The sequence below is a fragment of the Bombus bifarius genome, unplaced genomic scaffold, assembly GCF_011952205.1.
Source record: "Bombus bifarius isolate JDL3187 unplaced genomic scaffold, Bbif_JDL3187 scf7180000008240, whole genome shotgun sequence".
Taxonomy (NCBI): Eukaryota; Metazoa; Arthropoda; class Insecta; order Hymenoptera; family Apidae; genus Bombus; species Bombus bifarius.
This window is the reverse complement of record NW_022884534.1, coordinates 264,337-282,170: the sequence shown is the minus strand read 5'-3', so window position 1 is coordinate 282,170 and position 17,834 is coordinate 264,337. Positions and strand designations below refer to the sequence as shown.

Genomic DNA, 17,834 nt, shown 5'->3' with positions numbered 1-17,834 from the left:
GTATAAGGGTAGTTATATGTATTGTAAAAAGATCTGATTTTAATTATATTGAGTTGAGTAGTAAATTCGTTCATCCTTCATCTTCACCAAGGTATGGATGTGAAAAAATTTTATAAAAATTATTTGAAGAATATAAAAATATGCCCCTCTGAATTTTTTTTATAAAAGATATGATATTTATAGAAATTATATTTATAGAATATTTAGGAACAAAATAAGTTAGTTCTTCATGAAATAGATTTTATCACATCTATATAGCAAAATGAACTTATAACTCAACCTAATATTTTTTAATATAATATAAATTAATGTATTCTCTTATTATACAATAAACGTTCATTTAGTATTATTGAAAAATAATTAAAGACATACATACATATGTACATATTTATGTATAAAATCTACATATTATCTATTTTTAAGAAGATATAGTATGACGTAAATTGCATATGTATATACATTAGATTTGCAATTATTCTAAAAATACCATCAACCTGACAAATAAATATTTTCTTGACAAAATGTTTTATGGTAACAATTATTTTTAAAATATTTATATGATATCCAAATCGACTTCTTTTCTTGCGCGTTTTTTCATTCTTTTCTTCCCTGTCACTCTGTCAGATCTCCTTTTTTTAGCTTCTTTCTTTTTCTGTTGTCTTGCAATTTTACGTTTGGCAGCTAATTCTGGATCCGTTACAAACTGTAATAAAAAAAAATTTTAGTACTCTTAATCATTTCTTACCACTTATTTCACAGACAAGGTAAAAATGTAACAAATTTACCTGCTGCGTACGCATCATCTTTCTTTCTGCTTTTTTAATATCCAAATTCTGTTGTATTCGACTCAATAATCTAGTATATTCTTCGCTACCTAATCGTTTCTTAATCATCACACTCGCTTCTTTAGCTAATCGTCTTAAAATGGTATTTTTTTCTTCTGTAGTAGATATTTCACGCACAATTGGTGACATAATATTAAAAAGTATCACATTTAAATATTCCATGGGTATTGTAGCCACAACACCGCCAACCCACTTAAAGAAAGCAGTCCGCTGAAAAAAGAAATATCACTTGTATTCTAATTATTTATTTAACATTATAAGGAAGTATACATAAGGATAATAATGGGTACTGTACCACTGTTATTGACTTAGGAGCTTGGGTTATTTCTATATTTACAGCCTTTCTCAGCCTTCGAACAAGCCAAGGAAGTGATAACTGGTTCTTATCTTTATCTTTCATTTCATTGACTTGATCTGTAGCAGTATTAATCTGTTTTACAGACTTTAATATTCTCGCGATAAAAATTAAATTTTTAACAGTCTGATCGGCTAATTCTTCTAACATCATATCAGGCTGTAGTTGCGCAATTAGGTCTAAACTTAAACTTTTTATAACGGTAGTAGGATCGGAATACATGTAACTGGTTTCTGCTTCACATTTTTCAGGGTTTTCTAAAAGGTCTATAATTTTATCAACGTCATGAACAGCTAAAATAAATCCGATCAGTTGAGACGCTGCTAAACGCACCCATGTATGAGGATGTGCCAATAAGGACTGACTATATTCTGAAATACGCAAAATTCTGTTAATACTAAACACTCACGAATTAGGTAATATAGTAATACATTAAACATACCAGCAAACGAACGAATAGCATTTTTATATTCTTCACTTTTGAGAAATGCCGTACAATTTGCCGATATTTTTAGTAACAATTGCAACACTTGAAACATATGATGATCTTTCATTCTCTCTGGATCTTTGATATAATGCTCTTTCTTTAATTGCATTTCCTTTTCTGTATGTAACTTCACGAAACGACCAGGTTCATTGCTATCATTAAAATCTGCATGAAATTGTTTCAAAAGAAGCGGTAATATTTCATCTAAACGAGACTTAAAAGTGTCCTTTTCTACTGTTACAAATATACCGCATAACTGAGCACCCAACGTTCGATGCATTACCTAAAATAACACGTAATCAAGTAATTTTATAACGTTAAATGTGTACTCTTAAGATTTAATTTCAACTAATTTACCTTAAGATCTTTTAACCACGTTACAAGTATATCAAAAAGTTTGCTTCTGTTATTATAAGGTATACGTGTAATCATTTCCTTAATACATTTAGCGCACAACTTGCGACATATTGGATTATCATCATTTATCAATCTTACACCCACCATTATAAAAATGATATCCGACTTCAAGACCAAAGTTTTCTGAAATTATGATTGATATATAAGTTATGAGTTTGATTTGTTTCTTTTAATCAACAGAAAAAGAGGAAGAATGAAAAAACTAAATGTACTTACTACTGGAAATCCTGTAACAATACTGTAAATCATCTCTAAAGCACTAAGACGACCTGGTTGCATTTCATAGCTAACCTGCGTCAAATAAAATGCTATATGTTTCTGTAAATGTTTACCAAGAGGATATTCCATCAGATAAGAATAAAAAACGGAGCGAGATTGTACTCTAACGTGTTCTAGTTCAGAGGTAATGCTTAAAGCAGCAACTTTTTCCATAACGATATGCATTTCAGGAAGAATCATTTTTCGAGCAATTATCGCTTTGAGTAAACCAAATGCTGTTGCTTGCTTATCAGTGTTGTGCATATCTTGTTCAGCATACATAATTAAGGCTTTCAACTGATCTATACTAATTACATACTGTTTCACATCACGAACAATTACAGACATACATTTAAAACCAGCCATCACTAAATCAAAATTATCTCCTTTACTTAGGCCAGCTGCAGCATATTTATGCAAGATAATAAAGATAGATGAACAAATATCAGAAATTGTTTCTTGTATTGAAAGCAAATCCATTTTAAGCAACCAGTTTAAACACTGTAAAGCTAACGTGCTTAGCTGAAAAAATATAATATCAACATATCAAACAATTGATCACGATTATTATTTACAATAAGAATATAATAAATTTACCTTCACATGTTGAGATTTTATGCATTCACTGATGTGTGGTACAAATGGATCTATCAGGGACTTAAATTCTGTATTAGATATTTTGTCTCTTTTTAACAGAATATGGAAAAGTTTTAAACCAAATTCTATGATAATGTGAACATTGGTGTTCTTTGAAGTTTTTGAAGTAGCCTTTATGCCCATTTTATTTTTTGGTTCTGGAGGTATAATAAAGCAATCTGGTTTCTGTCTACTGTGTATTTCTACTTCCTTTTCTGTTAATTCTTTATCATTCTTCTCAGGCTTAAACTCAGGAATACTTTCAGAAATTACACCATAAAGGAATATTAACATTTGTTCCAATGGTATAAAGATATTATCAGCTAAACCTAGTACTATGTTTCTGAAACATTCCACAACCTTCTGCACAGTTTTATGCGAATGACTTCTTATAAGCACTTCTTTTAATGGTAAGATTAAATCCACCAAACATGATTCAGTAATATATTGTGCTAATATATGAAATATGTCATAACTTTTTGTAGATTTTGCTTCTGATACGTTTTTCACAATTCCTATTACTTCTTTCTCTTCTGCTGTTAATCCAAATAGATCTACTTTACATACCTAGTTAAAATACAAGAATATATGAATATTAGATATATCATAAAATTTAGATTTTAATATGTATTTACAATATTACTTACAGATAAAATACTTTGAAGATTTTCATTGATATCAAATTTCTGAAAATATGGTTTCAGAGCTACTAATACTGATTGTACTGTAAACGCGAGAACATGAACTTGAAAACCTTTTGTTAATAAAGTATTCATTTCTCTTAAAAGATGATGAAGATACTTCGGGCCAAGAGTTATCATAATTTTTTGTAATATTTCTCGAGTAACACGTCGTACAGATTCTAAACGAGATTTCAAGAATGTACATAACTTCATAAAGATTCTGAAACAATTTATTATAATATTTTAATAATCTTTTAATTTTATATAGAGGTGTATATACTATATACTTACCCTGGTAAATTAGCATCTAAAATATGCCCAGGTAATTTCTGTAGTAATTTAACAAAAGCAAGAGCAATTGGAACTCGCATTAGTTCTTCTTCCTCGTTATCTATTGCAATTCTTTTCTTGTTAATCTTGTGACTACTTTCGCGACTCGTTCTCGCTATAATGGAACAATGGAGTTGAGGTAGCAATTCCTTGGATATACTAAATACGACTCGTCGTGCTCCATTCTGTGAAAGAATGATCTGTTTTTCCATTACAGGTACTTCTTTCTGTGTTTCATTTTGTACTTTTCCTACAGTTTCTTCCACAGTATCTATATTTTCAGAATTTAAAGATTCATCTAATTTCTCTTCTACTTGTTTTTCATTATTTTTATCATCACCTTTTGCAACACTTTCTTCTTCTTTCTTTTCATCAGAAATTATTTCTTTTTCATGATCCCTTTCAATTTCTTTGTTATATTTTAGTACTGAAGATTCTTCTACAAATTTATATTTTGACAAATCAAAATGGAAAGAATCTAAAATGCTAACAATGACTCTAACAAGTTGTTTCTGAAATTCAATAGAATGTCTTAGCTTTTCCAAGTAATGTTTCAGAATAATCTCATATTGATGCCATGGTAAAAGTTTGCATATAGTACCAACTGTTCCTATTGCAGCATCGATAAGACTATTTTTATGAATAAAAGCTTCATTGCATAGATATGAAGAAGCAAAAGGAAGGACAAACTGTGTTAATGTTCTCGGATTGAACGGCTTCTTCAACGTTTTTGCTATATTACAAAATTTAAGAAATGCTCGAGCTCTCCTGTGCAGTTGCAAATGTTGCATGTTTTCAAAGAAATCTACTTCGGGATCCGCCTTATCAGTTAATACAGATAAATCTCGTAAGACGGGATGGACGTCTGAACATTCCATAGCCAAATGTCCCAAAAAAGCTATTGATTGAAGCCTTACGATTTCAATTTTGCTAGTTATCCCTTTTCTTATAAGTGGTAAAATTGTATTGTCCATTAAATAACGTCTATCTGCTACATTTTCTTTATGTTTCTGTGCCAATTTACAACCAAGTAGCTTAAGATACTGTCCTGCATTATCTCTTAATGCTAGATCTGCTTCATTTTTAAGAATGTAATAACAATTATAAATAATAGCTATGCCAAACTCTAACGTAATCTCATCCTTTTCTATTGCATTATTAATTTCAGAAAATGCATCCAATCTTTTTTGAAAATCTGGTTGATCGAGCCACCTGCGATCCCATGCATTAAGTGCACTTACTAATTCATAATTTTTTATTAATATCCCATGACAATCGTTTGTAGACTTTTCCACAATTGTTTTATAGAGTTCCAACAGGAGTTTGCGAGCAGGAATTGCAGATATTGCACCTAATAAAGGTAGAATTGCACGCACGTGCGTTGTTGGTTCCTTCACTTGCTTTACAAGGTTTATTGTGGTTGTAATCAATTCAATAATCGTTTCTTCTCCCTCTCCAGCTCCAGCTTTTTTAGTCAATATTGGTAAAGTAAGAGTAAGAAGTATATCACATGCATGTGCATCTTTCACGAATTCTGAAATACGTGATAAAATCACAAGTTCTGATTTATTTATTCCCTTGGTTGATTTTTCAAGTTTACTTTTAATATATTGTAAAATACTGAACACGTGTGGGAGAAGAATAGTAGATCCATAATTAACTCCATTAGATAATGCTTCTTCATTTATTTCAGATAAATTATTAAGTATAGGTGTTAAAGGAACAAAAGGTGTATCAACTTCCATATCATTTTCATTTGTCTTTCCGTAGTCTTGTAGTGTTACCATTTTCTCAATCATTTCAACAATAGCACTGATAACAGGTGTTTCAGTTTTTGAACCCAATAAAAGTTTCATTATGTAAGGAAGAGAACTAACAGATTTATTATCTTCGCGATATTTTATAAATAACGGATAAAAACGTGAGTTCTGGCTCCATGCCATAAACAGCCTCAATAATGGAGTAGGACTGTGAATACCTTCTATAGGTAATTTCTCTAACCATGGAAATACAGCTACATTAAACAAGGCATCTATTTCATATTTATTCCATTCATAATCTTCAAAGTGACCAAAGAACCTTGCTAATATTGAGATGGAAGTGGATCTTACATTTTTAATAGATTGTAAGAATCCAACATGAACTTGATCTGATTTCTGTAAAATTCCAGTTACTTCTGCCAGAATGCATATTACCAAACCAAGTAAGTAGGGTAACAATTTCTTTCCCATCTTACTACCAAATTGTTCTATTAAAATTGCAAGTAAATTCGTGGCACTCTGCAAACGTTTAGGTGGAATAATGTTACTCAAATCTACAGTATCAATAATAGTTTGTGTAAGTTGTTTCAAGTTAATTTGTTGATCATTCATCTTATCTAATTCAAGCATGTATTTCTTGAAAGGCTTAAATGCCATGTTGGTAAATATGATCATTTCATTCTCTTGAATTCCAGATAGAAAACGTAAGATCATTTTTCGTTTTAAAGTACCTCCAGCTTTACCACCAGTTCTCATTCCTGTTTTTGCAATCATTTTAGCATAAATTATACGCATTAATATAGGTATAAATTCATTGCGATGTTCTTCCAGTATAATATTACTTTCTTTATCGACTTTAAAATGTGTCAATTCATTTTTCATGTTTTTTTCATTAATTATACTAAGCAAATTTTCCTTATAAGGTATTAAATATTTCTGTTTATAAGTGAGAAGACAATTTAAAGCACCCTTTTGAATGTCAGGAACTTTTGATGACAGCAAGTCTAAATAAATGTTCTGCATCTCTGATTCCCTATATAATGTTCTTGGATTTGTTATCTTTTCAAATACTTCAAGTTGAGCAAGTAAGAGCTTCACTTTATAATTCTTACTTATTACAATCTTATTTATCTGTCTAGACTCCATATCTATTTGTTTCATTTTTGTATCTGTAGAAATAGTAGCTTCCTTTTTTTCTTTTTCCTCTTTCTCATTTTCTTGATTTTCTGCAGATTCGTTATCACTTTCATTTTCTTCATCAATTTCCATGTTGTTATTAGAAACAATTGATTCTTGACCTTTTAAGATACTGCAACATCTTGCATCTTCAGAATTTGACTTAAAAAAGTTGTAATTTACAAAATCAATGAATAATCCTGTTATATCTCTATTCTTCATCTCACAGAAATGTGAAAAATTTGTCATACATTTCCATAAAAGAATTTTATGATTTTCATAGTCTGGTTTGTCACTGCATTTTTGCACAGCATTTTCTATTGCAGAAATAACTGTACATTCAAATAATGGTTTATAGTCTACAGTTACTTCATGATTACATTTTAATTCAGTTAAAAATATAGGCCAAAACTGTTCATATTCCCTGATTGCAAAAGTAGCTATAATCTTACTTATAGGTCCCCAAAGTAAAGAAAAATTTATATACAGATTTCCTAGTAAATATCGTAATGGAAGTTCATAATACTTCAAATCTAAATTTATCATTGCTTCATTTTCATATGACAATGCTTGTAAATGCAGCAATTTACTTCGATAACTATGTACTGATATAGGTTCACATTCTGCTAAATACATATGTTCCATAACACCTGTTTCCTTCTTCTCATTCGTAATAGACAATTTTACTTCACTAATATTGGAGAATAAAAGATATAAATGAGTTACTATTAAGCGAATTTCACTAAAGGGTGAACTCAATTTTTCTGCAATACTACTGTTTAAGTTTTCAAACACAGTTCGATTTATATACATTTCTCGGTATTGTGATGTGCTAAAATATGTTACACATAAATCTACAGCATTTAAAATGAATTTATTATCAGGATATTTGATAATAAGATCTAATACTTTTATATCATTCTCTTCCATAAACTGATGCAAAGTTTCTGATTCCAATATGTGAATTGCGGATTCTAAAGATATTAAGAATGTCAAACATAATTTGATCATTTCAGTTTCTGTATTGGTATCGTTTAATATCCGTTTATATAAAGATAATATTCCCCTTTTTAAAATATCCTTAAATTCTGCTGGTATAGGCTTCAGATGTGGCAAAATAATTAACATTTTTAATGCATTTGTTGATATACTATTATCCAATAAAACTTCTAACTCCTTTTGTAAGTAGTTAATACTATCAGATTTTACACCTCTTATATCTAAGATGTATTTTGTCCATTTGTTTAAATTGATACCATTGAGACATAAAGGAACTTTTGCATTAACTATCTTTGTAAACAGTTGTAAAGTATCATCATTAAAACCAATGAAAATGCTATGTCGTATTATATGTGGCAATACCAAAGTTTCGAATGATGAATAATGGATTAAACTTTCAACAGCACCATATAATAGTTGAATATTTTTCACAGACATAACTTTAAGTAATATTTGGCTAGATGTTTCCTGCATCAATCTAACATTGGCTGCCAAAAGAATAGTAACTGATACATTTATAACTTCTCGTAACACATTGTCTTCATTTTCAAAAGTATCTAAAATATGTGACAATTTTTTAATCAGAGGTACAGGATCTATAACCACTTTTCCATTTCTATGATTAACAATTATATTTATCAATTGCATCAAAAGAATCAGACTTTTCTCTTTTCCAATTTTTGATTGAAACTGCTTAGTCTCTTCAATTGATTTGTCCATGACATTTAAAAGTACAGACCAAAGTACCTGGCATTTCTGTGAGTGTATACTTTGTAGCATACAGTTAATAATTTCCTTCAATAATTTAAACATTAAACTTTGATTGAGAGAATCATTATTCAATCCATTGAAGTATAATAAAAGCATTTGTTCTGCACATGAATGAAATTGTCCTGGTATACCAGATATTACTTCAAACAATAATTTACCACATCCTGGTATTATATTTGGGTTACCTTTTAATATATGCAATACTGTCTTTAAGAAAGAATCTTTATCTTTTATCTTACGTACCACAAATGCAAAACTTTCAGCTGCAAAGTTGTTTATATAAGTTGGCTGTGTATCTGCCAACAATGGTAGCAACAGATCAAGTACAGTTTTTACATTTTTAACCAGATATTTCCATAAAAATTTAAATAAATAAGCTAATGATGTGAATGTGTATTCTATTTGTTCTATGTCTTTTGTTTTTAATAACTCAATGATAACAGTTAAAAATCTAGGGAAATATTCATAAAAATCCTTTTGTAGGTCTTTAGACATAGCAACAACTAATCTGCAATGAAAAATTTATATGATAATGCTTGTTAAAAGCTATTTTAATCCACATTTTCCTTTAAGTCGATGATAGGTAGAACTTTTAATTTAATACTTACTCTAAGATTGGTTGTAGAAACAAAACATCTTTCTTTGCTAAATATTCTATCAATGTATCTACTACAAACTGCTTTTGATTAACCAATTGTGGAAGCGTTATGATATCACGAACTTTCTTTTTAAAGCTGCAGTAACCTTCAGTAAGGTTAAGATAATTCCATTTCTGTAGTGTTTGATGAAAATACGTTTCGATTTCTTCATCGTTCTCCTCGTTTCGATGTGCAACACGGTGAAATACATCGACGTCGATTTCATTTACTCTTTCGGTAAATGTTTTAAACTAAAATAGAAGAATAGAAGGATAAAAAATATTTGATGAAAAACAAGTGATTATTTACGCTACATACTTGAAATGTATTTGTTTCTTTATGACGAATTGGCTTATTCTTCATGTTGATAAAACATATGAAAACTTCTAAGTTTATATTTAGTTTCTCATATTTAATGAATTCTTTAAAGTAATTTTAATTGACAACAATCTACTTTCACGTGTATTTCTCACGTGTAACTAAGTAGCACAAACAACCGAATAGCTACATCTTAGATAGGAAATTTTTCTGTTAAGAAAGAACTAGGACTTCTAAAAAAGAACTAGAATTCTTAAAAAGGAACTATAGAATATTTTCTAGTAACATTCGTATCTAATATCTTTATAACCTATGGAATACAAATGTTAAGTGCTTTTACAAACTGCCTAAAAGTCTATAAGATAAAAAGTGTCACTTTACAGTGTACGATAATCTGTTAATCTTTATCTTTTTCTGAATGCATTCATCATTAATTTACAAATTTACTATTATGATATAAATAGTTGTTTACATATGTAGTGTAAGACATAAATCATTAGTTTAAAATCATATTTAGAAAAAGTAATAAAATATGAAGTATATACATTTTTTATTTACGTATTTGTTTTAAAATAGATGACTAGTACAGAAGAAAAGAAAATAGAATTCAAAAAGAAATCAAGGAAACCGATAAGGAAACGACAGGTTTCATCAGATGAAGATGACAATGAAAATGAAGAAGCCTCTGTTAGGTAAATGACAAATCCAAACACATTAAATGTAGTAGATTATACACTTTAGTAATAAATATAATATCTATTTAGGGAAAAAGTTGAAGAGATGAAAACTATACAAAAACTTCGTGAAAGACCAAAAGGTATAAATGTTGTTGGATTAGCCCTTGGAGAAAATGTAACACCTGATGTAATGACGGTAAACAATAATGAAATTAATAAATAAAATATAATAACTTCTTTCCTTCTGAAAGATTCTTCTTTCTTCAGTCTGACCCTTTTAATGTAAAAACTGGAGGAATGGTAAATATGACTGTATTAAAGAATACAAAATTGAAACAAAATGATGCATATGAAACTGGAATTGGCACACAATTTAATGCAGAGACTAATAAACGCGATGAAGATGAAGAAATGTAAATATTGCATTTATGATGTTAATATAATTCAATAAATACATAATTAATGACTTCTAATTTTTTTAGGGTAAAATATATTGAAGAAGAATTATCAAAGAGGAAAAGCAAAACTGAAGGTACAACTGAAAATGGATCAAATAACGACAAAGGTTCTTATTGTTCACCAGAAGAAGCAGCTTTGCAAGCAGTACCTGAACATTTAAGACAAAGCTCTGCACACAGAAGTGAAGAAATGCTTTCAAATCAAATGTTATCTGGTATTCCAGAAGTGGATCTTGGAATAGAGTATATGATTTTATAATATACACTTGATTCTTTTTAACACATTTCATATAAAAGAATGTTTTTCTCATTTATAAATTATACACCTTTTCAGAGCAAAGATTCGTAATATCGAAGCTACGGAAGAAGCTAAGTTAAAACTGCTTTGGGATAGGCACAGAAAGAAAGATGGACCCTCGCAATTTGTCCCAACAAATATGGCTGTGAATTTTGTACAACACAATAGATGTACACTATCTACTTCATCTTTTATTTTATCTAATTTATAAGTCAACTTCTATAGCATATAATAACTTTTATTTCTTTCTTATTTTTTTTAGTTAACATAGAAGATACAGATTTCCAGAAATCAAAACAAGATTCTGATGAGAGAAAAAAAGTTGCAGCACCCAGAGATGATTACAAGAGTAAAAGGAAAGATAATGGAGAAAAAGCAACTGATGATTATCATTATGAAAGATTCAAAAAACAATTTAGACGATTTTGAAATTATTTGTAAATAGAAATAAAGGATATAAGTTATATGTAATGAAAAATTTATTATTTACACATAATATGTATCGTTAAATTTATTGCTGTAAATTTTTTTATCTATATTATAAAAATTATCGAATTATCAACTCATTTGCATCATGACTCTACTTAAGTTAGTGTGTTCAGACAGCGTCGCCCAACTGACAGTTGGCCCATATCACGCGCAGCCGTATATCAGCAGTTTTATTATTTTCATTAATTTCAACTTCTTGTGTATTTACAGTTACACCGCTCACGCTTGAAAAATTATGTACAATCGGCGTATGATTTTGGGGTTTCCATACAAATCTCTATCTACAAAACTACTGCGTTGATCAACTTCGCTGTGATCGCTTGACGAAATATGACGGATACGTCTTTGAGTATATTCTATTTCTATACTTGAATTCAAATCGTCAAAATAATCAGAATCCATTCGGGCAATTAAATTTTATTTTAAATTATAAAATTAGTTTATTTTTTAAATTTGGATTTAGATTGACACTATTTACTCTTAACGGCAGTTAAAAAGATCTACACAATAATAACAAAAGTAAAATTTGTTAAGAACGCAACGAAAATAGCTCAAATGCTCGTACATTAACAGCAAGATGCGAACGGTGTCATACGCGGAATATTTCGGGACCGGTGATAAAAGAAAGTCGCGGCTTGCAGAATAATCCGTGCTCAGTGATAGGAGACGATCGTCATGCGCGGAATATTCTGCTTACGGATGTAAATGGATTAATACTTTAAAATACGATACAGAACTTTATTAGGTATAAAAGCTTAATAGCGAGCGTGTAGCTGTGACGTGTATTGTAAACTCGGCATAAGCTCCAATACGATCTCACAGAATGACGACATCGTAGCGACGTCAATTGACTGTAGAGGGATTATACCGAATTTCAATCCCTTTAAACTTGCTGTAACTATTGTTTTTCTTTACACCCGCGACTATGAGTTGTGGATTCGTTACTTGTGGCCCAAACGAGGCTCTTGTAGTATCAGGTAATTATATCAACCGATTTCTATTGCAAATTATTCGGTTTCAGTACGTCTTATTAAGCCGACATAGGAGGAGCACTTTGTCAATTAACTGATTTGGAAAATTTAGTTCGTAATAAAGTAGAAAAATTAATTAAGTGGTATATAGATTCATTATTTTCCATTAATTCTGTCTGGTTGATTCTAAGTTATTTTACTATATGATTTAATTGTATATTTTCTCTTTAAATGTATTTTATTTTATACTATAATATAATAATACCAATATAAAAAGAAGATCATATAATACATTAAAATTTGTCTTCACTAATTTATTTTTAAGGATGTTGCTACAGCAAGCCTCTACTAGTACCTGGTGGTCGAGTATTTGTTTGGCCTATTGTCCAACAAGTACAAAAGTAAGTTGTTACACTTATTGAATAACGAAATTAAAGCTCAAAATTATATATAGTTGAATTTTGGTTTTTGTATTGTATATAAAGAAATGATGTAATAAATATTTGATAACAGTTCTATTGTAATTGAAATTTGTATTTTTTAGAATTTCATTGAATACTATGACTTTACAAGTAGAAAGTCCAACTGTGTATACATGTCAAGGTGTACCAATATCTGTAACAGGAATTGCACAGGTATTAATTTCTAATATAATTGAAATATTTACATATAAATGTCATAAATAAATGACTATTTATTTACCAAATGTCTATGTATTTGTTCAAAGGTCAAGATACAAGGCCAAAATGAGGAAATGTTATCCACAGCATGTGAACAGTTTCTTGGGAAAACTGAAGAAGAAATTCATAATATTGCACTTGTAACATTAGAAGGACATCAACGGGCCATAATGGGAAGCATGACTGTAGAGGTATAATACATACCATTACATTAAAATTTTTTAGTTAAGTTGTTAAATAAAAATAAATATTAATTCCATTTAATTTCTTTTATTTCTACGAAATAGGAAATATACAAGGATCGTAAAAAATTCAGCAAGGAGGTTTTTGAAGTAGCAAGCAGTGATCTAGTCAATATGGGCATTACTGTTGTGTCCTATACTTTAAAAGATATTCGAGATGAAGAAGTAAGTTAATTTTTTCTTCCTACTAAACAACATTTGATTCTTATTAACGAATTCAGGAACAACTTTTATGCAAAAATTACAAAACAATTGAATATTATAAAATGTATAAAGTCTTTTTGATATGAAAAGTCCCCCTTTAAGTGCAATTGTGCAATATTTATAAGTAATTTCTTATTAATATGAGTTAATGTAGTCCAATTCTTGTACATTGTAAATTGAATACATTTTTGTTTTGCTACTTGCAGGGGGCAAAGGTACGTTCAAATTTTGTTTTATCACTACATATAATGCTACTGCACTGCTGTTCAAAGAATATTAGTACAGATCATTAATATTCAAATAAGAGGGAACTAGAGCATATCTCAAGTGCTTGCTTCAGTGGTAGCACATATATTCTATACACATTTGCAAATTTCTGTGTTTCAAATATGTGTGATATTCTTATTGTATGCTGCCTTTAATTCAGGTTGAATTCAAAGTAATTGCTAAAATGAATGTTATTACATAAAATTCGTAATGAAAATACAATGTTATTAATCATATCATATTAAATGTTTATCGATCATTTATAGGGATACCTGAAAGCTCTTGGTATGGCAAGAACAGCTGAGGTGAAACGTGATGCGAGAATCGGTGAAGCAGAAGCTCGTAGAGATGCTCAAATTCGCGAAGCCATCGCTGAAGAACAAAGAATGGCTGCTCGTTTTCTTAATGATACCGAGATTGCTAAAGCGCAGCGTGATTTTGAATTAAAGAAAGCCGCATATGACGTTGAAGTGCAAACCAAAGTAGGTTTTCTTATCTTCGTTTTTCTTTTGTTCTTTCTTTTTATCTTTGTCATTGTTTCTATGAATAGCACATTGATTTATATCTTAATTATAGAAAGCAGAAGCAGAGATGGCATTTGAATTGCAAGCTGCAAAAACTAAGCAAAGGATTATGGAAGAACAAATGCAAATAAAAGTGGTTGAACGTGGACAAGAAATTGCAGTACAAGAACAAGAAATGATGAGACGCGAACGAGAATTGGATGCAACTGTACGACGCCCAGCTGATGCAGAAAAATATAGGTAAGTTGAGTGACTTTAGAAAATTGATAAATAAGTGTTAATAAATATTATATATTCACAGATTAGAAAAAATGGCTGAAGCTAATAAACTGCGTTTAGTAATGGAAGCTGAAGCCGAAGCAGAAGCCATCAAAATTCGTGGTGAAGCAGAAGCCTTTGCCATTGAAGCAAAGGCTAAAGCAGAAGCGGAACAAATGGCAAAGAAAGCAGCTGCATGGAATGAATACAAGAGTGCTGCTATGATAGACATGATGTTAGATACTCTTCCAAAGGTAATTGAAAAAGAATTTGTATCTTAATTTCAAAGATTTTTTTTAACTAAGTAATGTAAACGCCTCTTACACCTTATATTTCATAGGTTGCCGCTGAAGTTGCAGCACCTTTATCACAAGCCAAAAAGATAACAATGGTTTCTAGTGGAAGTGGAACTATTGGAGCAGAAAAGCTAACTGAAGAAGTGTTTAATATAGTAACGCGTGTACCGGATTTGGTTAAAAATTTAACAGGCGTGGATATTGCAAAGGTATGCCTAATCATGGAAAATAATCGTATTTGAAATATACTGATAAAAGAAATCATAATTATAATTCTTTTTCAGTCTGTTCATGCGGCTTAATCGAATGGTATAAGAGTTTTTAATACTTCCTGACCACATTCATACTCGTATTATTAAGTATTAAACGAGTCTTTGATATACACGTTTATTTTAATATGCTGTTGCATATTAGAGCCAAATTATAAGTTTTAACTTTAGTGACATTTCGTTGGATAAAACGTTCGGTACTTTCACTGCCAGTTAATTGAAGATAACAAATCACTTTCTATTAATACCAATTGTGAATGAATATTTTACAAGGAAATATATTCAAAATGGTATACATTTTTAAAAATAGATTATAAATTGTGAATATATTCGCACAACATCCGTATCTCATTACTTGAACGATATACAATAGATAGCAATAAATGCCTAAGTTATACAGGCAGTGAATGTGTGTTTTATTTAATGGATATTGGAAACTCAATGGATAGTACAATTTTTATTTTTATTTGACGAAATAAGTTAAAGTTGTACCAAATTTCTATGTTTATTATATTTCTAATTAGTCTTTTATGCACTTAGGAGAGAAAAGAAGCAAATACAAATATATCTTTTCGAATTTCATATTGACCAAAGATGGTCCAGTTTTGTCCATACATATATAACTTTGCCACTATGTGCCAGAACATTCCTCTAAATATGCTATACATACCTTTCAGTAGTATTAATGTAATTAATGGGTATGAGCATTTTAGAACTGGAAGTGCTAATATTTAACACTTGTTCAATGTGGTTTGATGTTAAGTAACTATATCTAGTCCCTGAAATTTAAATATCTTTACTTAATGTTTAGTTATACTTCTTATTTTCCTTTAAAGATGCATTAATATATTTTGCGCCAATTTTAGCTAGAATTTACTGTGATCTAAAACTCTTTGTACGAAGAAGAATGATAGTCATATATAGTTCTTGAAACGTGTTTGAGAGCTTTGATGACAAAATTTGTATGACCAATTTAACGCCTTAAATTAATGAGAAGAAGATTCAATTTTATGTAAAGCGATTAAACGTTAAAACCAAATTTCCTGTGTATTAATTTGCCCATCCCATTGCTATAAGTCAAAAACAAAAACAAAAAACAATAGAAGTTACAAACTAAACCATTGTAAAAAAGCTCATGACATATGTGGGTTAATATTTATTTATAATAGTTTCAATATAATGAAGATATGTTTTATGTCGAAATAAACATAAAATCATTTAATCTATGAAATTGTGTTACCATTATGATCCCTAATTTCAACTAATTTTATCTTTGTAAACTGAAATTTATCTCTAAAGACATGTCTTAAAAAATTTATAATATGGATGCATACAAGTCATTTATAATAGATTTTTTAGCTGGTGGGATATCTGCAGCTGTATCAAAAACTGCAGTAGCACCATTAGAAAGGGTAAAATTATTACTCCAAGTTCAACATACTTCAAAACAAATAAGACCAGAAGATCGGTACAAAGGTATGTTTCTCAATACAAAATAAAATAATATTTTTATGGTTTACCATAATTTTCATTTTATTAGGAATGATGGATGCATTTATACGTATACCGAAAGAAACTGGATTTCTTAGTTTTTGGAGAGGAAATTTAGCTAATGTAATTAGATATTTCCCAACTCAAGCTTTAAATTTTGCATTTAAAGACAAATTCAAAGCTATATTCTTGGAAGGTGTTCCAAAAGATGCATTTTGGAGACAGTTTGCTGGAAATTTGGCTTCTGGTGGAGCTGCTGGAGCAACATCTCTTTTATTTGTGTATCCACTTGATTTTGCACGTACAAGGTAATACATTTACCTTTATGTAGCTCTCGATAATGTAATAATGATATACTTTGCAGATTGGCTGCAGATATTGGACAAGGAGATAAAAGGGAATTCAAAGGTCTGGGTGACTGTATAGTAAAAATTTTCAAGACAGATGGCCTTATTGGTTTATATCGAGGGTTTAATGTAAGCGTTCAAGGAATTATTATTTATAGAGCTACTTATTTCGGTCTTTATGATACGACAAAAAACATGCTTCCTGATCCAAAAAATACTCCCCTACATATTACCTTTTTAATTGCGCAAGTAAGTCATTTTTTATTACTTTAAGATTATTTTCAAACTTTCAAATGTAATATTATTTACAGGTAGTAACAACAGTGGCTGGAGTTATGTCATACCCTTTTGATACAGTTAGAAGACGTATGATGATGCAATCAGGACGTAGTAAAAGAGAAATCATGTATAAAAATACATTAGATTGTTGGATCAAAACAGCCAAGGCAGAAGGTGTTGGTGCTTTTTTTAAAGGTTCACTGTCAAATATTCTCAGAGGTACTGGTGGAGCATTAGTTTTAACATTGTATGATACACTCAAAAACATTTTTGAAGATGTATTACGTGATAAAGACTCGTCTGCAGTGTCCAAATAATGTTAAATAATTTCATATTCAAATTTTGAATGATTGTGAATTGATCTAAACAAGTAAAATTGTATTGATTTTCTACAAATTGAGTATTACTCAT

The 17,834-nt window shown here is 29.8% G+C and overlaps 3 protein-coding genes across 8 annotated transcripts; 2 read left to right on the top strand and 1 right to left on the bottom strand.

Annotated features, from left to right (window-relative positions):
• Positions 1-373: 373 nt before the first annotated feature.
• On the bottom strand, positions 374-9,857 carry LOC117211645 (small subunit processome component 20 homolog). Its single transcript, XM_033455767.1, has 11 exons — positions 9,674-9,857; positions 9,326-9,606; positions 3,973-9,225; positions 3,646-3,901; positions 2,960-3,565; positions 2,321-2,884; positions 2,045-2,227; positions 1,643-1,970; positions 1,141-1,571; positions 786-1,055; positions 374-703 (listed from the first exon to the last, which is right to left on the bottom strand). Exons 1-11 carry the CDS (start codon positions 9,716-9,718, stop codon positions 554-556), a joined length of 8,367 nt encoding a protein of 2,788 aa, XP_033311658.1. The 5' UTR covers positions 9,719-9,857; the 3' UTR covers positions 374-553.
• Positions 9,858-9,955: 98 nt separating this feature from the next.
• Positions 9,956-11,577, top strand: LOC117211655 (telomere length and silencing protein 1 homolog). 3 transcript variants are annotated; one of them, XM_033455790.1, is made up of 7 exons: positions 9,956-10,057; positions 10,250-10,365; positions 10,438-10,546; positions 10,618-10,763; positions 10,833-11,051; positions 11,143-11,276; positions 11,369-11,535. In XM_033455790.1, exons 2-7 carry the CDS (start codon positions 10,250-10,252, stop codon positions 11,533-11,535), a joined length of 891 nt encoding a protein of 296 aa, XP_033311681.1. In that variant the 5' UTR covers positions 9,956-10,057. The 3 variants fall into 3 exon arrangements, with proteins under 3 accessions (XP_033311681.1, XP_033311680.1, XP_033311682.1); XM_033455789.1 differs by having other exon boundaries at positions 9,976-10,154; XM_033455791.1 differs by lacking the exon at positions 9,956-10,057 and having other exon boundaries at positions 11,369-11,577.
• A 792-nt stretch (positions 11,578-12,369) lies between these two features.
• On the top strand, positions 12,370-17,764 carry LOC117211653 (flotillin-1). 4 transcript variants are annotated; one of them, XM_033455783.1, is made up of 12 exons: positions 12,370-12,572; positions 12,892-12,967; positions 13,111-13,201; positions 13,294-13,437; positions 13,534-13,653; positions 14,226-14,441; positions 14,536-14,723; positions 14,785-14,995; positions 15,082-15,250; positions 16,979-17,105; positions 17,162-17,393; positions 17,456-17,764. In XM_033455783.1, exons 1-12 carry the CDS (start codon positions 12,521-12,523, stop codon positions 17,738-17,740), a joined length of 1,911 nt encoding a protein of 636 aa, XP_033311674.1. In that variant the 5' UTR covers positions 12,370-12,520; the 3' UTR covers positions 17,741-17,764. The 4 variants fall into 4 exon arrangements, with proteins under 4 accessions (XP_033311674.1, XP_033311670.1, XP_033311671.1 ...); XM_033455779.1 differs by lacking the exons at positions 16,979-17,105; positions 17,162-17,393; positions 17,456-17,764 and adding exons at positions 13,899-13,907; positions 15,322-16,345 and having other exon boundaries at positions 12,384-12,572; positions 15,082-15,246; XM_033455781.1 differs by lacking the exons at positions 16,979-17,105; positions 17,162-17,393; positions 17,456-17,764 and adding exons at positions 13,899-13,907; positions 15,322-16,345 and having other exon boundaries at positions 12,550-12,572; positions 12,892-12,971; positions 15,082-15,246.
• Positions 17,765-17,834: the final 70 nt, after the last annotated feature.